This window comes from Leptodactylus fuscus, chromosome 2 (assembly GCF_031893055.1).
Source record: "Leptodactylus fuscus isolate aLepFus1 chromosome 2, aLepFus1.hap2, whole genome shotgun sequence".
Lineage (NCBI taxonomy): Eukaryota > Metazoa > Chordata > Amphibia > Anura > Leptodactylidae > Leptodactylus > Leptodactylus fuscus.
The window spans coordinates 229083087-229105447 of NC_134266.1; the positions used below are offsets into that span (position 1 = coordinate 229083087).

Here is a 22361-nt window from a genome sequence, read left to right on the forward strand (position 1 = left end):
TAGCAGATCCCATAGTGTCTAACACCTTAGTCTCCTTCTTTTTTATTCCCTTTCTCAAACTCAATACGAAAAAAATGAGTTTGTTTGTAATCTTTCCTCCACCTCACTCAGCCCCTCTATTTGACCTATTTATCCATTTTAATGGCTCTAAACTTAGGGCAACTTTTGATTCTGCCCTATTCTTCAAACTACACATCCAAGTCCGTAACATTTTCTGTCACCTTCAACTTAAAAATAGTTACCAAATCATCTGCTCCTTCCTCAACCCTGAGTCTACAAAATTGCCAGTCTAGACCCTCATCATCTCTTTCCTAGACTACTGGAACAGTCTTCTATGTGACCTGCCAATCCTCTACAATCCACTCTCAAATCTGCAGTTTTGTAAAGTGCCCAAACAGCTTCTTAATCATCATTATAAGCTGATCTTTATGGCCAGATAAGATGAAAAAAAAAAAAAAAAAATGGTGGAGAATAGGGCAGCTTTCACACAGCATGGTATGACAAGGTGATGGCATCTGATGGTACAGTCATGACCAGCTGGTAAATGGCTAAAGTCATGTCCAAAGGTGAAAATAGGTGAGGTCAAAGCCAGTGATAAGGTCAAATTCAGTGATAGCCAGAATCTTGACCTATCAATTCCTATTGACCTATCTCAATTCCTTGCTTCCATGTTATATGCAACTTAAAGGCTTATCATGAAACTACTAGGTCCCAATGCAAAATTTGTACTAGGCCTCACAACTATAATGTATTGCTTATAGTACTGGTCTTGTCATATTGGGAAGAGACATCTTATAGGCTCCTTATGGGTAAGCTCACACGGGGTGTTTTGGACTGGAACCTGAAGCGGAGGCCGCCTCAGGTTCCAGTCCAAAAAACAGGTAGCCGCGATTGAATGCCGGTGCACTGCAACGGCATCCAGTCGCACACTCCGCTCCGGATTAGGCCCAATGAATGGACCTAGTCAGGAGGGAGTGTCTTCAGGCCGAATCGTGAGATGAAACGGCCTGAAGAATGAGCACATCGCTTCTTTTTCCAGGAGCCGAAACATTTTTTGAATTGTATTATAAGGTTCCATAATAATAAACCAAAGAAGATATTCAGCTTTGCACTCAATGTAGTTTATTGAAGGCATCATAGACAAGCAGTTATTATTATTACAAAGCATCCTACAAACTAAGCTAAACTATCAAGCATGGCGAGAAAGCATAATCTATACAGTATCCTGACATCCAATGTGTGTAGTCATAGGTCTGTATTCAGCTTCAACAATGGTGGCTGTGGCCAGAGTGATGTTTGCTGGATACATAGCTGTTGGATTTATGCCCACCCTTATGGTGGTGATGAGATTGATGATGCCCACCATGGTGGCCTCCTGAATGGTGCTTGCCTCCAGTACTGGAATGTAGGACAGCTGCAAGGAATTGGAAATTAGTTTCAGTAGATGATAGGAAATATATAAAATTTTAAGACAATCTTGACTATAGATTTTAGTGCAGTCTTTTGTTGACTACTTACATATGTAGGTAAAGAGTATTGGCAAGAAAACCACTGACAATGGTGTACAATGGCTGGCACTCAGTGGCGTAACTTGAAAGTCCTGTCCTCCAAGCAAAATATGTAACCGGGCCCCCTCTTACCATGTGCTATCTGTAGTACTGGTGTCTTCTTATGTTGTAGAGAGGCCAGAGGCCAGTAGCAAATGTTACCCCCTGTTAAATAAGGGACATTCTGTGGCTGGCAATGTTAGCCATCTTGTCTTCTGCTCTCTTGCGTGTGAACAGGGCAGCACAACATTACCCGTACAAGTGGTAATCCCAGAGGTGGTACTCTCAGCTGTCAAACATTTCTGACATACACTGCCGCATGTCATAAGGGGCTCAGATGGGAATACCCTTTAAGCCTTTTGCTAACACTGTAAGTGGTAAAATGTCACAATGTGACCAGTGAACCAGAAAATGTTAAGTATCTTTGTTCAGACTACTGTTGTACCAAAGCATATACGTATGTCAGGCACAATGCTTATACTTACATATATTCACAGAGCTGTCACCGGCCATCCTGGAACAGAATAACATATGGATTGTTATAGTGTGTTACATGGCTTGTTTTTACACGCTAAGTTATTTCTGTTATTTTATGACTTGTATGATTCATAGTGATTCAGTAAGTTTAGTGTTTGCCCTTTTATGTCTTTGCCATATTATATGTTTTTTGATGGGGTAAGGAATTAAACAAAAGCCTCTATTAAAGGGATAGTTGAGATTGCTTGTTACTATGAGTCTCTAGTTATTATAGTATCTGACATATCACTTGGTTTACGTATTGGATAGATAAAGCCTTTATACTATATAGTCTTATGCACAATCTTCCTTGTTATATCCGTGGTAGTGTGTACTCACCTGCACTCTTCTCCTTCCAGCATCTTCTTATAGGTGGCGATCTCAATATCCAGAGCCAGTTTGACATTCATCAGCTCTTGGTACTCTCTCAGTTGGCGAGCCATGTCCTGCTTGGCCTTCTGTAGAGCCGCCTCCAGTTCGGCCAGTTTGTTCTTGGCATCCCTTACAGCAGCTTCTCCACGTTCCTCAGCTTCATTGATGGCATTTTCCAGAGCAGCACGCTATAGCCATATTAAGAATTACTATTATCCTCTTATCCTTAGGTTACTTAAGATTATTTTTCATTGAATTTTTGATGCTTACTTGGGATTTAGCACATTCAATCTCTCCTTTGAGTCTCTGGATTGTTTGGTTGAGCCCAGTGATCTCATTTCTGCTGTTCTGCAGGTCATTGCCGTTTCTTCCAGCCGCCATGCGGAGCTCATCAAACTGTAGACCCCACCAAAAAAATCAAGTGTTAAAAAATAATATTTATCAATATTATGCAGATATGGCAGGCGTTATACACTCACCCGTGACTGGTACATGGCCTCAGCCTCAGCTCTGCTCCTGTTAGCAATCTCCTCATACTGAGCTCTGACTTCAGAGATGATGCCGTCCAAGTCCAGGTCTCGACTGTTGTCCATGGAGACGACCACTGAGGTGTCTGAGATCTGAGCCTGGAGCTGACTGATCTCCTGTAAGAAATAGAAAAACAACACATATATTTGTATGGCTCCAATAATACAGTAGTCAATGAAAATGAACCACATATAGGATATTTACTGCATCATATAGAGTTCTTAGGAAGTTGATTTCATCGGTGAGGGAGTCGGCCCTGGCCTGAAGTTCGGCTTTGTTCATGAAGGCAGCATCAACATCCTAAAGCAAATATATCATTAATGTAATGTACTGATATATAACATAAGCCCTTCATATTATCACCATCTTGAACCTAAAGACAAAGTCTTAATACATTCTTCACTGAAGTAAAATACGCCATAAATTATAATAAATCTATCAGCCCATTGGTGAATTTGTCGCTATCACTAAATGCCCAAATTTAAGAATAATATTAATAATACTAATAATAATGTGTAGTAATAATAATTATAATATTTTTTTATCTATATAGTTCCAACATAATCTGCATCACTTTATAAGTAGTATGGTTCATGTACAGACTAGAGATGAGCAAGTAGTATTCGATCGAATACCTCGCTCCCATAGGAATGCGTGTAAGCGGCCGGACACCAAGGGGTTCAGCGCAGTGAATATTCGATGCCCTTAACCCCTTGGTGTTCGGCCACTTACATGCATTCCTATGGGAGCGAGGTATTCGATCAAATACTACTCGCTCATCTCTAGTACAGACAAAATGAGACATCATAGAGTTATAAGTCAATAAAAGTGAGGACTGATCCCAAGAGCTTACAATCTATGAATTTTCTCACCACTTTTAAAAATATCCCATAATTTGTGACTTTCCATATGCCATAAAAATTTGTAATATGAATATTTTATGAATATAAACCATGATTTTACTGTATAATAGCTATCATACACATTTTATACTTACTCTCTTCATACTGACAAACTCATTCTCAGCTGCTGTGCGCCTGCTCACCTCTTCTTCATAGCTATAGAAAACAGGTTATTGGTTAACATCTTGTCCATAAGTTTGTTTTTCCTTATTTGGTGACATGTACTGGCTTTGTAGAAATGCTAGGTTATCAAAAGGAACACAGTTACGGGAGGTGCAAAGGAATCAACTGGTCCATGATTTCTAGGATGCCTAAAGACCCTTCTCCTGCTTAAGCAGAAAAGGGTGCATTCACACGGAGTAAAATGGAGTGTAATTTGGAGCGTTTACGGAGCGTATACGGAGCGTATACGGAGCGTTTACGGAGCGTTTACGTAAACGCTCCATATATGCTCCGTATACGCTCCGTAAACGCTCCGTAAACGCTCCAAATTACACTCCATTTTACTCCGTGTGAATGCACCCTAAGGGTGCATTCACACTGAGTAAACGCTAGCTTATTTTGTAGAGTAAAATTACACTTGTAAATTTTGCTATCCCATTGACTTCAATGATATTTTTTTACAAGTGTAAAAATACGCCTGTAAAAAATACGCCTGTAAAAATACGCCTGTAAAAATACGCCTGTAAAATGTCATTGAAGTCAATGGAATAGCAAAATTTACAAGTGTAATTTTACTCTACAAAATAAGCTAGCGTTTACTCAGTGTGAATGCACCCTAATAGCATTATAAGTGACAAATGTGAAGTTGGTGCGGGGGGGGGGACGACTTATATTTTTCATTAAAGCCTAGAAAACTTAAACTACTTTTCTGCTTATCAAAATGCTACTTCACCCATAAATAAAAACATAGTTAATGACGGAAACATCGATTTTTGTATTTGGAATAGTCCAGATATTCATGGTCCATACGGATGAGTCCTGCAAAAATGTTGTCTTCAATTTCTCATGAAACAAATTCAATAACAAAACCCTTGCCATTCCGCAACGTTCACAGCAACTACTGGACTACACAGACACATATGGGATAGACATCTTGTTACATAATATTATGAAATGATGTGTTCTTTTGTTTTGCTTTTTTAAAGAGGACCTTTCATCTCATCCACCAACTCCAGTTCCTTTCTGTTAATAATGTTAATAGCCACTGCTCCACCCATTCCAGTGCAGTTGGAATTTTCTCTCTAGCCCCCATCATCCCTGAGAAACAAGCTCAGTAAGTTTTGGTGTCTGGTGTGCTATTTATACTCTGTACTGTCAGGTGGGCGGTGTCAGGTGGGGGCGTGACTCAGAGCTCCAATCAGAGGCAGCCAGTGTCAGAGCTCAAATTCATACCCCTTGTCTGCTCCTGCCTGACCAACTTGACAATACAAAGCCTAAATAGCATACCATCCACCAAAACTAACAGCATTGATTTTTCGGGAAAGATAAGGGCTAGAGAAAAGATTCCAACTGTGCCAGAGTCAGTGGAACGGCAGCTATTAATTGATACAAAGAGCCGAACTTGCTGGAGGTGGTGAAAGGTCCTCTTTAAAGCTGGTCATCTTGTGCCACACATCTCAGGATATGTTGAGAAAAAAAAAGACATCCTTTTAGGCTTTATCATTTCAAATAAAATATACTAGGACTTCTTGGTTAAGATTTTGAGAAATCTACATATCTTATCCCAACAATTATAACTAAATATTCCTGGAAATTCTCAGTAGAATATGATCAAGACGTTTGTTGTGGGAATCTTATTGAGGTACATTCTAGAGACTTGATATAAATAGTCTCACAGCTTGGCACAGCATGTATGTGTGTTGAATGGAGAGTAAGCCCCTGCCAGACACCTCTAGAGATGGTTTAGAACAAAAGGATTGGGCTTGTAAAATTCAAAAAGCAGGCAAAAGAGTTTGAAAATTTAACATTCAATACCTTCTTCTTAGGTCATCGACAGATCTTTCCATATTGTTTCTCTCTGCATCCAGACGAGCCCGCTCACATTCCAGGTTCTCCAGTTGTCTCCTCAGGTTGCTGATAAAAGCCTCAAACAGAGGTTCAATCTGACACCGAGCTGTCTTCTGCTCTTGGAGAAGAGCCCACTTGGTCTCCAACATCTTATTCTGTTGCTCCAGAAACCTCACCTTAATGCAATAGAGCAAACATGATAAACTAGTCCTATAACTATTATTACTGCTATTCCTATAACTGTGAGGAAACAATGTAGTCCTCCCTCCATCTCCATATATCAGAAGGATATGGCTTCTAATATTTAGGCTGAGGTTTGTGTAGCTAATCAGAAAAGTAAAGTGCTTTGGTGCGTGTCTCAGAAGAATAACAAAGGAACAGCACAATGCAGGGGAGCATTTACTAAAAATGACTAAAATAGATGCCAAAAGTAACAAATATTTGACAAATTTACCAAGATGGTCCATGCTGGATTATAAATTTGATGCATATAAAGGTATCTAAAATTTAGCACAAATTAAAGTGGTGTTACAAGATAAGTAGAAAACTTAGGGGGTGGGGCAAAATTAAAAAAAGAAGGTATACTCACCTACCTCGATCCTCCATTCTGTTGATGTATCCTCACTAACTCTAGCTGAGCCAGAAGTGGAAAGGGTCACGTGGCCACTGCATGTAATTGCAGGATTCAATGGTCACATCTTGGGTACCAGTGATATATGAACAATGACATTACCGGTAAAGAAAATGTGACCGCTGAGGCCAGTGATTGACCACCGTAGTCATGTCAGCCTCTGCACCTCCACTAGTCCAGTCACAACACCAAGAAGGAGCTCTCGTACCAAAATGGGGGAATGGGAATAAGTTAATATCCTTTCTATTTTAGAACACCTTTGACCAATCTGGGTTTTCCAGTTATCCCAGAAGACCTTTCTAAGTTTTGGTCATATGGTCTAATATATGTCCAGAAGAGGTGACAAGTCTTTTTCAAGTAAGAGGATATTCTACATACATATTGAGCAGCATCTTCATAGATCTTACCTTATCAATAAAGGAAGCAAACTTATTGTTCAGGCCCTTAATCTGGTTCTTCTCGTCATTCCTCACCCTCTGGATGTTAGGGTCAATCTCCAAATTAAGTGGAGCTAGAAGCCCTTCATTTACAGTCACACGGGTGATACCTCCACAGCCAGATCGTCCTCCAAAACCACCACCAAGTCCTCCAAATCCAGATCCATGTCCACTTTTATGAAAACTTCCTACTGAAATCTTATGTCCCTTGGATCCAATATTGTGGGCACTATTGCTGCTGAAGCAGTGATGGGCCTTCTGTCCACTTCCCATGTGTTTGTGTTTAGAAGAATGGGATAAGATGCTGTGAGAGCTGGAGTGCTTGGGTAAGGATACAGAACAAGAGCTGAAGTGCTTGTGTCCAGAGGAGGCGAGGATGGAGTGATGAGACATGGCTGTTCTTACAACGTAAGCTGGAAGACGATCTGAAGTGCTCAGAAGATTCCGCTCAACTGCTGTCTCCTGGATCATCACCTGCGGTTTTTATACTCGTCTTGGGTGTTACCAATCTCAGTGTGCTCTGTTACATTTGTAGCATCATCTACTTTTATAGAAATCATATAAACTACACACCTGTATTATCAAAACTGAAGTAAGGTTGTAATATAAGAGGATGAAAGGAATTGTCTCAGACAAGCTAGTTATTCCAATGCATCAACTTCTATAGCAATGCTTTATTAATGTGTATCATTCATCTGAAGTAGGTGTGGACCCTGGCAGTGAAAGGCTGCAGTGTACAAAGGGTATCTAGGACCCCTACCTTTATACTGCTTCCACATATATACTTGCATGTATAAAATATGCACATACACATTATGAACACACATACAGTAACAGCAACATTCTTCATCACTGATTCTATCATGGCGGATGCTCATATATACTAATATATATATATATATATATATATATATATATATATATATATATATATGTGAAGTTTATACCATTATTGGCTTCGTCTAGTATTTCAAACGAACATAAATATGACCATGGTCATGTGATATAAAGTTCATGGTCATGTGATTTACGGTCCATGGTCATGTGATATAAATTCCATGGTCATGTGATATAAAGTCCATGGTCATGTGATATAAAGTCCATGGTCATGTGATGAGAACACAGGTGAACAGCTGATTACCAGGCAGATGTCTGATTATTATTGTGATGTGACTATCACAAGTGGCACCCGTGTACTCATCACATGACCATGGACCGTAAATCACATGACCATGGTCAGACTTTTATCCACTAGAAGTAACAGTATGAATGACAGCAAGCAGAGACTGTGAGGAATTGATACATAAAGTGTATTGGAAAATTGTACAACTTTTTATTATACAAACCATAACATTTGTCTCTCAATATTGGAATGAAAGTGGACAGCCCCTTTAATCCACCTTGCTGTGGTTAGGGTAATCTGTGGGTCTCTTTGGCTTATGGGACAGATGGAAGCTGCAGTCTCAATACTAATGCCAGTGCTTAAGGGCCCTCTAAGGGCTTGTTCACACGTGAGCCCAGGGGAGGTTTTTGACAGCGGATTTCGCGTCAAAAACCTCCCTTTACATGGGTGGTCTATGCAGACCGCCAGGCTTCTTTTTTCCGCTAGCGGCGGGCTGCTGCTAGCGGAGAAAAGAAGCGACCTGCCCTATCTTCAGGCGGAAGCACCCTCCTATGTCGGCTCATTCATTTGAGCCGACAGTGGAGGGGAAAGCTGCGACCGCGATGCTCATGGCAGGCGGGTTTTGACCAGAGAGAGAGAGACGCAGCGGTGTCAAAACCCATGCGGGCAGTTCACGTGTGAACTAGCCCTTAGGCTCCTGGGCCCCGGTGCAACTGCATTATCTGTACCCCCTCAAGTTATACCTCTGTATCCCTCCCAAACTGTACTACAGTTCAGCTGTTAGGGAATAGCCAGATGATAATTCCCCAGAAGCTGCTGGCGAGCCCTGGAGGGAGGGGCACAAGGGACAGTGAGCCCTAAGCTGAAGCCCCCCAACTTTCCCTTCCTATTGTCAGACCCTATCCTAGGTAATAGGCGACAACCACGAAGACAGTCCCTCCCTGAATACGTGAAACACAAAACGCAGACAAGACAAACAACAACAAAGGGAGGTCAGCTAGCCAGGGTTCGGTAACAGTAGAGCGATGCAGTGCCAAATCAGAGTCCAAAAGAATAATCAGTAGGGAAGCCAGAGGTCAAGGATAAAATACAAGTAATTAAACAGCAAGAGATACCAGCAAGCAAGAGGCAATAACCGGCACCAGTGTGAATGGGAGCCAAGACTAAATAGGAGAGGAAGAACCCGCCCTGAACCTGATAGGAAGGAAAGCTGTCAATCACAGGCAAGACAAAATCAAACCACTGAATGGACAGAGGGAACAAGGGCAGAAGACGGGTGTGGTGCAAATACAATTACAGAACTAGAGCCGTGTTCACACAGTGCAACTAAAAACTTTAAGCAGATTATCAAACTGCACCCGCCTCCTGCGCCGCAGCACGCGAGCAGAGGGTGGCGCAGAGGCCCAAACAGGCAGAGATGTTACAGTACCCCCCCTTTTATGAGGGGCCACCGGAACCTCACCAGACAAACCAGTTCTAGAGGGATTCTGAATTTTCCCTGCCCTGTAATTTGGTTCCGCTTGAACCACAGATGCTTGAGAACCAGGCAAACATTTTTTATTCATCCGGCGTTTCTGATACCACCAGGTTTTAATACTGGAGGGGCGTTCCCAACTTTTAGTAGCTGAGACCTTCTCCTCACTGACACAATCTACAGAATGTAAAGCAATACAATAGGATGAGCACTGATCTCCCCACTTTACTAACTCCCTTTTAGCCCAATCCAAAATAGGGTTATGGAGGTTCAACCAGGGGAGCCCCAAAATTATATCAGAAGACAGATGCTCCATAACAAAAAAGCCTATGACTTCAGTGTGTGTCGATCCCACTTGCAAAGAGATCAAGGGGGTTTTAAAACTGACTTTACCCCTGGCCAGTGGAGTAGAATCTGCTCCAGTAACAGACATAGGCGTGTCAAGTGGCAAAAGCTCAATGCCCAAATATTCAACAACTGAATATTTAATAAAATTTGCTGCAGACCCAGAGTCAACTAGGGCCTTGCCAGAAACAGATCTGTCCCCAGAGGACAAAGACACAGATAACAACATTTTATTGTTATTCCCCCAAAATACCTGGTTGCCTGAGTGATTCTTCTGATTACCACTCAGGCACTGAAGTTTTTTCGCTGGTGTCAGGGGTCTGATCGAGCAGTCTCGGATGACATGACCAGAGGACCCACAGTACAGGCACAGGTTATTCCTGAGACGATGCTCTCGTCGTGTCTTGGCGTCCACAGCTCCCAGTTGCATGGGTTCCTCTCCAGAAGTGATGGGAGGAAAGGTAAGTTTTTCAGAGGAGAGAGAGGAAGAGACAGAAAACTTGGAGGAAACAGGCCCTACTCTCTCTTTTAAATTTTCCCGAATCTTACGGTCAATACGGACCGCCAAAGTCATGGCCTTCTCACGAGTAGGGGGATCTGGGTGACCAACCCAGAGCTCCTTAACACGATCACATAGCCCTTGTTTACAGTGAGCCTTAAGAGCGGACTCACACCAACCTGCCGTTACACTGCACTTACGGAACTCAGAGCAATACTCCTCTGCAGAGCGTTTTCCCTGCCGCATGGTGAGGAGTTGAGATTCCGCAAGCGCAATGTGGTCTGGTTCAGCATAAATAAAACCCAGGGACTTAAAATTTTTTTCCACATCAACCCACTCCTCAGTCTCAGGAGGGAGTTTAAGGGCCCAAGCTTGTGGGTCCCCCTGTAAAAGAGATATAACCACTCCCACCATTTGGGCCTGAGTCACATGTGGATTAATCCAAAAATACAAGCGACAAGACTCCCTGAACGTCTCAAATTTTTCACGGTCCCCTGAGAAATGATCCGGGAGTAACATCTTAACCCTAGGAAGGGAAGAAACAGCTGGGGATGGTGCAGCAGCCTCAGTTAGGGTCTGAACCTGTTTAGCTAGCTCAGCTACCAGAGCTGCCAATCCTTCCAACTTGGCTGCAAGGCACTGAATAGGATCCATGCTGACCTGGAGGGAAGCAATGGAAGTAGGTTTTTGGGCCGGTTATTCTGTTAGGGAATAGCCAGATGATAATTCCCCAGAAGCTGCTGGCGAACCCTGGAGGGAGGGGCACAAGTGACAGTGAGCCCTAAGCTGAAGCCCCCAACTTTCCCTTCCTATTGCCAGACCCTATCCTAGGTAATAGGCAGAAGACGGGTGTGGTGCAAATCCAATTACAGAACTAGAGCCGTGTTCACACAGTGCAACTAAAAACTTTAAGCAGATTATCAAACTGCACACGCCTCCTGCGCCGCAGCACGCGAGCAGAGGGTGGCGCAGAGGCCCAAACAGGCAGAGATGTTACATCAGCTTGTATGCTTTCTGAATGGGGAGCTATGAGCAAACGTTTTGCTGGACAGAATAGTCTAGTGACACTTTAATGGATCTTTTTGTGTCCATCATATGATGGAGCTGTCCCTGTTTGGATTCAAGTTATTCTGTTCCTGTAAACTACCATGAATGCTGCTACATCTGGCACAGGCTGCAGCTTCTTCTGTTCCTTAGATCTTTATGTGTGTCTCTCCAGCATCCAGTTCACAATTTGGAATATTCTATATTAATGTAATTTCTGCTGCTAGGTTCACATTAGTGTTACATCTCCACTGTTTGGGTCTATTGAAACCTGGACAATGGAGTGGCAGACCGCCAAAACAGAAGTTACACACATGTTCCACAGACCCCATTGACTATAATGGGGTCTGGGGATGTCCTCCGGCATAGATGTGAATGTAGCCTAATAGAAGTGCTCTGGACACCACACCCAAATATATGATGCCTCGCAGGGCATCATGAGCCTTGTAGTTACCAGACCTACTACTGTAATATGAGACTTGGTACTAGAATGAAGCTGTAAGGGGGTGAGTACCAGCCAGATCGCAGAGCATTTCTAATTGAGCATACTGTAAGCACAGTTGCAACCACTTGTGGAAAGTGTAGGAATGCACATCTGCTACATTCGAATAATATATTCGAATGTAGCAGATGTGCATTCCTACATTTCCACAAAGTGGTTGCAATGTGTTACAGTATGCTCAATTAGAAATGTTGCGATTGGCTGGTATCACCCCCTTCAGTTCATTCTAGTTACCAAGTCTCATATACAGTAGTTGGTGCTTGTTTGGGTTCCCATTTTTACTATGTCTTTATAATATCATGTATGTATACGTCTAATGACATATTTGGTCTTGTTTACTTCATACTTTTTAGGTTCTGCAGATTTAGCCGGTGGAAGGACATATTTCCAACAATAGTTGCAAATTCACTTTATCTTTATTCTTTGAAAACCTGCTCGCCACATCCACAGCTGACTTTCTATCCAGGATGACATATGATATGTAGTACATTTCTTAGGGGGTTAAAGGTGTGTACTATTCTCTTCACTTGGAGACATTTAAGCAACTTGAAAGTATTGCCGTCTTTGAATAGGTTACCTCCCCGCAGTCTGCGTAATGTATCACTGGGCACAAAACATATAAATGTCACTTGTATCCGTCAGATTTATGGTTGTTATAAGGTGAATGGTTTACAGGCATTTATTTATGTCACAAATGTCATTATCAGAAATGAAGCATATAATAAATAACTGATGTCTAGACAGCGCACAAGCCTTTGATTCTTCTATAAATTCATTGCCACTATTACCTGTTATCCTGGAAAATTACTATAATGTTCAATAGCAGTAAACTGGATACATTCCCATGACGGGTGCATATAGAGCCGAGGAGTCCTTGTAGCAAAATATTCCATCAAAAATAAAAATATTCTGTTTCCTCCCATGACCAGAGGATGAGATAAGCTATATTTATCCTACCACAATCCAAATCAATTCAATGTGTTTTTCCAAAAAATAATCATGAGGTGATGGATACTAGTATAGGAGTGATGAAAACTGCTGTGAATATGGGGGAATAACATTAAGATCTCAAATGAACTTCCTATGAGACACCGAAAGGATGAACAGAATGCATGTATGTAGTAACTACTGAATGACTGGACATGGAATATTCTTAGGCCAATGATATAATGACTAGAGATGCGAAAACCTTTCAAGATTCCTTTCGTTTTGAGATCAGATGGTTCAAGACCAAGATTTGTTTCAAGTAGAAAAAGTTCAGTTCAACCACAGTTTAAGTTGGCTTAAAATATAGCATATAATATTGCCAGGGCTCCTAGGAAGCTTTCTATCCAATTCTAGCTCTCTAAGGTAAACACAGCCAAAGTTATGTGAATGTGAATGTGACATATATGTCTAGTGAAAAACGAATGGTAAGCAGTGGATACAAACTCCAACTTTAACCATAGACTGTGCTGACACTTGTTATACCTATCTAGTATCAAGTCTAGTAAAACAATGAATAATGTCCACAAAAGTATAAACTGTACAAAAATATACTGTATTTATTAGCTACTTGAGCAGAAAAAGAATTTGTTTAAAATCAATTAAAAACATAGAAAACAATACATAAGTGGGAATCACAGTGAGAAGAGCACAAAAAGTACAAAGAGTACCGTATATACTGGAGTATAAGCCGACCCGAACATAAGCCGAGGCCCATAATTTTACCACCAAAAACTGGGAAAACTTATTGACTCGAGTATAAGCCGAGGGGGAAAATGCAGCAGCTACTGGAAAATTTCAAAAATTAAAATGGCCGGAGTTTTTGGGTCCAGTAGTTGCTGGGAAAGGGGAGGGGGTTGTGGTTGTCTGTCTGCCCCTTCCCTGAGCTTGAGGACTGGGGTTTTTCCCCCACTTGGAATTCAGCCTGGCTGAATATAGGGTATCTGCAGTGCTCCTATTAACCCCTTCCCGATGGAACAGGAGCACTGCAGATACCCTATATTCAGTAGACCGGGCACTTTCAGACACAGGGACACCTAATGTGTATGTGTTTCACAGTCATTCACTACTTTTATATGTATTCTAGGGAAAGGAGGGATTTAGAACTTTTATTTATTTTATTTTTTATCATTTTTTTAAAGCTTCTGACGCGTTTCGGGACTCTTAAGGTCCCTTACTCATAAACCTGTCGTATGAACTGAGACCAACGTCTGACGGTATAAGCCTTTCACTCATTCAGGTGCAAATTATCGGCGAGGTAATTAGGTGCAAATCTTTGTTTGATATACTTCTACTTGCAACCAGTTCTATCAATAAAATCTATTTTAAAACATTTGTTTCTTGTTTTATTTGCGTATGAACTTATAATAGACACCTCCCCAAAATATGTTGGTTATTCTTTAACTACATAAATCAGATGTTGCTAAAAAGCATTCTATGGGACACTATTCACAGATTGCCATAAGGAAGTACCATCTCAAAACTCAGGGCCAGGGTAAAACTACTACTGTACTTCTAGCAGTGGCGTAACTAAAGTCTTGTGAGTCCCGGTACAATCTTTTGTCTGGGGCCCCCTACCTCATCCCTACAGTGAATTCTTGATAGTGATGGTTATGGGTGCAAAGGAGTTTAATCCACCTTAGTGTGGTTAGGGTAATCTGTGGGTCTCTTTGGCTTATAGGCCAGATGGAAGCTGCAATCTCAATCTTGATGCCAGTGCTTTTGGGCCCCCTGAGCCTCCTGGGCCATGGTGCGACTGCACCCCCTCAAACTACACCCCTGACCTCTAATATATGTTACCTTGTTTGCAATCCCTGTCTTCTGAGTTTCATTCCTGCACTTACTATCATGTGCACTCCAACCACCATCAGATTCAGGGTGGCTTACTGTTACCAGTATTTTGCCAAGGGGAACACTATCAGACACCCTGCAGGATTCAAACCAGTGTACCAACATAGGAGGAGTGTCACAGATTTTGGTAAAGATCCTTGGAACTGTAACAAAAATGCCTACTACCAACAGGCTGACAAAACGTGAACTCTTTGTTGTTTTCTTCATACCATTGTTGAACATTTTTGCACCATAGCAAGTCACTGTCATTAGGAAACAGTTTTGCCTTGCAGAGGTATATTTAGTGGCTAATAATGTTGTATGTAGCTTGTTTTACCAGAAATTTAGCCATAATCTATATATATATGTATGTATGTATGTTGTCTTTCACTTACGCTATCACATGCCATGTTAAGATAAGATAATCCTTTAATAGTCCCACCATGGAGAAATTCGATGTGTTACAGCAGCATAGATACTTCAATAATAATAGAAGAAAAAAAACACATACATAGTTCAGAATAGAAGATAAAAAAGATAGTAGGAGTCATAACAAAAAGAAAAAGAAAAACTTCAGGATCATTTAGTTCTCTGTGCAGAGTGATCTTCACTTAGCCTGATGTTGGTTATACAGCCTAGCCCCAGTTGGGAGGAAGGACCTCCGATATCACTCCTTCTCACACTTGGGGTGAAGCAGTTGGTCACTGACACTACTGCCCAGTGCTATCACGGTCTGATACATGGGATGGGAGTTGCTCTCCAGCATGGAGCTCACCTTGGACAGTAACCTTCTGTCACCCACCACCTGTACTAGGTTCAGGGAGCTCCTCAGGACAGAGCTGGACCTTCTAACCAGCCTGTCAAATTAAACGTGGTCTTTTAACATAGCCTATTATTAGTATTGACTATCAATTTGCTCACATCCCCAAGTATATCACAGATCAGCCAATTAATGGGCTATCCAGGGGCAATGAAGTACTGCAGGCCGCCACAGTATAATTCATGTATATTATTATTATTATTATTATTATTATTATTATTATTATTATTATTATTTATTTATATAGCACCATTAATTCCATGGTGCTTTACTTTTGGGGGTTACACACAATACACAGAATATACAGGTAGATATAATATGAACAATGACCGACTGGCACAGTGGGGTAGAGGGCGCTGCCCACGAGGGCTTACAAATCTGTACGGGGAAGGGGGGGGGGGGGGTAGAGACAGAAGGAGAGGGGGAGACTGTACAGATGGCAGTGCGGTGATAGTGTTATTGGAGGTTGTAGGCCTTCCTGAATAGGTGAGTCTTCAGGGCCTTCTTGAAGCTTTTGATTGTGGGGGTCAGTCTTATGTGTCTTGGTAAGGAGTTCCAGAGTATGGGGGATGCACGAGAGAAATCTTGGAGACGGTTGTGTGAGGAGTGGATGAGAGCAGAGCAGAGTAGGAGGTCATTGGAGGATCTGAGGTTGCGTGTGGGCAGGTAGCGGGAGATTAGTTCAGAGATATATGGAGGGGACAGGTTGTGGATGGCTTTGTATGTTAATGTTAGTAGCTTGACCTCAATTCGCTGGGCTATAGGTACCCAATGTATATGTACCCAAATCTTGGCACTCATTCTCACTTTTGTTGCAGTTAATGTCTTTACAATTTGCATAATTAAGTTTAAGTAAATGATTCCATTAGTCAGATAATTTCAGCTGAGCAACTTTATTGGCTTGTAATCATGCTTAAAGAAACAGTGATAGTTATACACTAAAGCAGTGATGGTATTCAACAGCACTCAACATATGGTACTAGGCCACTGAGACAACTAACACATAGGACAAAGGCATATGATAAATGTCTACCACAGCATCTCCCAACCTGGCTACTGGGCATCTCCCGTGGCAAGGTATATTTAAGGCTCAGAGCTGTACAGATATAAGGTTGACCCAGCGCAATCAGTGGTAGGAACCAGCTGTAATACCCAAACAAGATCTTACTTGAGAACCCAAAATCCAACACAGTCCATTCACAATGACTTTCTTGGAATTGGCCTTATTAGAGCAATATCAATGCATTTCTATGGCATCCCACGGCCTTTTTAAATCTCCTCCTCCAAAAAAACTGCATTCACCCCAACTCAAAAATCTTTAAAAAAAATGTAAAAAGAAAACCTTTAAAAACATATTTGATATTCCCATGATAACAACCCTTACTACAAAATAAATACATCAATTAATAAACACAGTGAATGGCTTAAAAATTGGCTAAAAATCAACGGGAAAAAAATGGTGATCAAAAAGTTGTATGTACCCAGAATGATTCAAAAAAATATAAAAGCCCACAACCAGCTGTCTCATGGGAAAAAAAAAAAAATATTTGGAAATTGTTTTCCCATGGGTGCTCCAAGGCACAAATGGTTGGAAAACACAGGTCTACCATTTATGGATAATCCATAGGGTTGAATATTTACGAGTGCAACTATATAGACATAGTCATATGTCTGTCCAATAAAATATTTGAACGTCTTGAGATAGAATATGGACAATGTTTATGCCAAGAGGTCTGTATAATAATAATAATAATAATAATAATTAATAATAATAATCTTCACCTTACATATCCAGCATTATCTGTCCTACCAATTCTTCCATTAATCCCTACAATGGTAGGAGCCATAGACACCCTATATACTCTATAAACCTCTCAACCAATATCATTCTGCCATAGGTATTTGCTACCCTATGAGTTTCCCACTTGAGTTTAACACATTCAAAGTTAGATAAAAATGTATGACCTGAATGACACAATCATTGCCATTAAGATTTAACATATGCTATTGTCCATAGAACTTTGTGGTTCATGGACCCTGGTTCAGGGGTTTCCCATCTGTCAGCAAGATGGCAAGCAGAGACTGCTTGGACTGGATACAAGCCCAAAGGTAAAAAATTTTTTAAAAAAGGGTAAGTACTGATGAGGGTGCAGTGCTCATGGGAATGCTAAAATTTCTTCAAACAACTGAATGGTTGGGGTGAGGAAAGCGGACAGTGGACCCCTGCTGATTTTTAATTGATGGCTATCCTAAGAACAGATCATCAATTATTTAGGCTGGAAAACCACTCTAAACAATATGCCTTGGTGACATTAGTTAGTTGGGTACATTGTGAGTAGACATGTTGTAACTCCAATGTTACCAAGATTTCCTACATGGTGAGCCATTTTATCACCAGGATACTATTCTACCAAAGTAGTAGTTTGTGAACTACAGCTAAGGAGCATCTTGGAGAATCAAAAATGCTCCTATGGGAAATCTTGTAAAAATGAAGCTCCTGTTGTAAAATCATCACTGCTAAAGCAAAGCATAGATAGAGGCTATTAGAATAAATCAAAGCTTGTATATTGCTGGTGAAAATGGATTCACTTTAACAATGGTGTCCATGGCTGGAGTGGTGCTTTGTCTTCGACATATGGCTGCTGGAGCTGAATCCTCCCTTGTGATGATGATGATGATGATGGTGTCCACCATGTGATGATGATCCTGAATGTTTTGCTCCATGGCTGGAGTGCAGGACAGCTAAAATAATAAGACATCATTGCTTCAATTAAACTTATTCAATATGATATTATCCTTAAATTGTATAAATTGCTGATATATAAATATACTTACAGATATTCACATGACCCTCGGAACATAGTCTGGAAAATAAATTATAATGTATTATTTATTGTCATTATAGTAATATAATAAGATACTATAAAATGGTAAATGATTTGCTGAATTCAAAGAATATAAAAGATTTCTAACCTTCGAATCAAAAAGTTGCTTTCTAACATATTTCGGAGCCTGTACCTTGTCCTTCTCTGTACATTTTAACTACTTTATATTGAGTTTCTGATATAACCAATTATAGCAGGGTAAGACAGATAATAGATAAAAAAAATAAGAGAAGAAATCCCGGCCTCTAAAACCTTTGGTTTACTATAAAAAAAAAGTCATGGTCTACCTGTGCTCTTCTCCTTCCAGCATCTTCTTATAGGTGGCGATCTCAATATCCAGAGCCAGTTTGACATTCATCAGCTCTTGGTACTCTCTCAGTTGGCGAGCCATGTCCTGCTTGGCCTTCTGTAGAGCCGCCTCCAGTTCGGCCAGTTTGTTCTTGGCATCTCGGACTGCAGCTTCTCCACGTTCCTCAGCCTCTGCTATAGCAGATTCAAGGGCAGCGCGCTAGGGAAAAATAGGGTAAGACATTGTCCATGGTCCTTGTATTTTCTTGATTAAACAATACATTCCCTAAAGTAGAATTCCCACAAAAATGTTTATTCCCTGTCCTGTTAAAAAAGCACGTGATGTAGATTTTTGTGTAGGTAATTTTCTTACTGTTGGCTGTATTTGTGAGATATCCTCTCCATTCCTGTCCCCAGCTGTGTGGACAAGGAGTCAGTTTCTCTATTCATTTCTATGAAACTCACACCGAGGCTCTTATGGAACTGAATGGAGAAACAGACCTTCTGAAGCACATCTACGAAGCTGAAGAAGTTGGATTGATGGTCACATGACATAGATGAGGACCAGAAAATTACAAATACAGCAACCATTAAGAACCTTCACTATAATTTATATCATGTGTCTTTCTAACGGGGATTAAATTGTTGTTGAGTTCTTCTTTAACTGCAAGAGGAACTGTAATCCAGATGCAAGAAACATGTATATTCAATATACGAATAGAACCAAATCTACGCATGTTATGTGAGGGTCTGTACCTGGGCTTTAGCACACTCAATCTCTCCCTTGAGTCTCTGGATTGTTCGGTTCAGTTCAGCAATCTCATTCTTGCTGTTCTGCAAATCGTTTCCATTTCTTCCGGCTGCCATGCGCAAGTCCTCAAACTATAGGTAGAAGATGATGAAAAATGAAGCAGTTGTGTATGTAGATCTTCTAGTCTTCTTGTACAGTACTCTAGGGGGCCAGTTGTATCATACAGTGGGTGCAGCGGAGTCAGAAATAAGTGATTGTTAATGGGCGAAATCTTGCCTTGGGGGCCAAGAGAATTAACAATGATCTCTAGGTGGTTATTGCCAGATGGCTAGAAATGAAAGTGACTCAATAGTGCCAAGCTGCTATACCAGATATAACCCATGGACAGGCATGGCACTGTTTTTTGATGAAAGCATGCTTTTCTCCAATTCTGGACAGGTGGCTAGACTTTGCTTCACCTGGGGTAGATGCTCAGCTTGCTCCTAAATTGTAGCTCCTTATTTTTATTACCTTACAGTGATACATCTGCTGTAGCCTCCCCTTGTACTTACCCGTGACTGGTACATAGCTTCAGCTTCAGCCCTGCTCGTATTAGCAATATCTTCATATTGAGCTCTGACCTCAGCGATAATACCATCCATGTCCAGGTCTCGGCTGTTATCCATAGACACAACCACTGAGGTGTCTGAGATCTGAGCCTGGAGCTGTGCAATTTCCTAACATGAAAAACAAATATATTTAAAAAAAAAAAAAAAGTGTTACTGTACATTTCTAGAAATAATTCTATGAAAAATAATTGAAAACCAAGATATATTTCTTACAGCATCATACAGAGTCCTCAAGAAGTTGATCTCATCAGTGAGGGAATCTGCCCTGGCCTGAAGTTCTGCTTTGTTCAAGAAAGCAGCATCAACCTCCTATAATAAAAATACCAAGTAATGAACCAAAAAAAGTCTGTAACACAGTAAGCACAATTAAAAAAAAAAAAATGTCCATCCAATTTCACAAAGAGATGTCAAAGGACAATTGATGTGCATCACTTACTCGCTTCACAGAAACAAATTCATTTTCAGCAGCTGCTCTCCTGCTGACCTCTTCCTCATATCTGTGTAGATAAATAATATTTCTTATTATTTAAGCTTAAATTTATTAAACCTTACAAAATTTTAAAAAAATTTGCACCAGGTCAGCATATACAGAGAAGTGGTAATCCGTAAACCATCAACCTCCAAATTTCTTCTTAGTATTCGTAACTCTACTATAATTTCCTACTATCAGTGAACATTGAAATTCCAAATGGTTTGTTATCTAAGGTTTATTCGATGAAGAATTTAAAAAAAATATTTTGACAAGTGTCTAAGAAATTAGTTATACAATGGAAGGAAAACAGTACCGTCTTCTTAGTTCTTCCACTGTTCCCTCCATGCTGTTTCTTTCAGCCTCAAGACGAGCCTTCTCGCATTCCAGGTTCTCCAGCTGTCTCCTGAGGTTACTGATAAAAGCCTCAAACAGAGGTTCAATCTGACAGCGGGCTGTTTTTTGCTCTTGCAGAAGAGCCCACTTGGTCTCCAACATCTTGTTTTGTTGTTCCAAAAATCGAACCTGTTATACAAGTTAAATGGAGAAAAAAGATCTGGATAAGAAAAAGCTTAGCTTTCCTTGTGCAGTTCCTTTACATGTATAGTGAAACCTTTCTAGACAAGTAGGTGAGAAGATCACTCTTCTATCTAGATCATAGTTCCTATGTAGTTCCATCATATACTATCCATACTGGCCATTTCCATTGGAAGGATCTAGAACATTTAAAAAAATTGGATTGTCGTCTCAAAGAGATATTAGAGTATGCAAGAAGGACCGATTTGACCAACTGGACCATTTATGATTCAGCTGGAGATATTCGATAGCTACTTTGAACCTTTGTTCCATTTTATGCAGAAATGGTGGATATTTGTTACTAGTAGCCTGTCATAAAACAAAAAAATACATCTATTGGTAAGTATCAAGCCAAGGAGTATGTATAATTTCCACTTTTCCATCCAAATAATATTATCATACAGTTTTATAGTTCCTCTTTCTGGATCAACATAGACATTACGGTCTACTATAATAGGTAGCAACATTTTTCACAAAAATAATTATAGAAATATTTGACCAAAGAAAAGGAAAGATATTTTACCTTGTCAATGAAGGAAGCAAATTTGTTGTTGAGCCCCTTAATCTGATTTTTCTCTTCAGTTCTCACTCTTTGTATGTTTGGGTCGATCTCCAGATTCAGAGGAGCCAGGAGTCCCTGGTTGACAGTAACATTGGTTATACCTCCACAGCCAGAGAGTGCTCCAAATCCATGACCAATGCTCCCGACACCATATCCATGGGAATGTCCACTCTTCCCTGAGTGGTGATTTCCTAATGAAATGGAATGTCCCTTGGATCCAAGGTTATGGGCGCTCTTGCTGCTGAAGCAGTGCTGAGTCTTGTGTCCATGTCCTGTGTGTTTAGAAGAATGGGATAAGATGCTGTGAGAGCTGGAGTGTTTAGGTAAAGCTACAGAACAAGAGCTGAAGTGCTTGTGTCCAGAGGAGGCGAGGATGGAGTGATGAGACATGGCGGTTCTTCTCACTGAGGATGTAAAGTGCAGTTGCTCAGTCACCTTCAGATGGCTGTTGCTGTTGTATTCGCAGTTGCTTGGCCTTTTTATACTTGAAGTGGGTGTAGTCATAGAAATATAGACTGTCATTAATGTATATGATTCTGGCTTGGTGGCATCAGATCCTCCTTGCTTCATAGAAAATAAAACAATCACCTGTTATTGTTACTGTATAATATAGCGTCCTATTAAAAATGTTAGACTTACATTCAAAGAATGAGGGTGG

The 22361-nt window shown here is 40.7% G+C and overlaps 2 protein-coding genes across 2 annotated transcripts; both read right to left on the minus strand.

The window, feature by feature from the left end:
* Positions 1-1265: 1265 nt before the first annotated feature.
* On the minus strand, positions 1266-7383 carry LOC142195794 (keratin, type II cytoskeletal cochleal-like). The gene is made up of 9 exons (XM_075265832.1): positions 6914-7383; positions 5843-6051; positions 3961-4021; positions 3168-3263; positions 2915-3079; positions 2706-2831; positions 2403-2623; positions 2033-2061; positions 1266-1414 (listed from the first exon to the last, which is right to left on the minus strand). The coding sequence occupies exons 1-9, from the start codon at positions 7334-7336 to the stop codon at positions 1266-1268; spliced, it is 1479 nt and encodes a 492-aa protein (XP_075121933.1). The 5' UTR covers positions 7337-7383.
* Positions 7384-18128: 10745 nt separating this feature from the next.
* Positions 18129-22138, minus strand: LOC142195787 (keratin, type II cytoskeletal cochleal-like). Its single transcript, XM_075265820.1, has 9 exons — positions 21665-22138; positions 20882-21090; positions 20533-20593; positions 20310-20405; positions 20040-20204; positions 19494-19619; positions 18737-18957; positions 18400-18428; positions 18129-18306 (listed from the first exon to the last, which is right to left on the minus strand). The coding sequence occupies exons 1-9, from the start codon at positions 22091-22093 to the stop codon at positions 18155-18157; spliced, it is 1488 nt and encodes a 495-aa protein (XP_075121921.1). The 5' UTR covers positions 22094-22138; the 3' UTR covers positions 18129-18154.
* Positions 22139-22361: the final 223 nt, after the last annotated feature.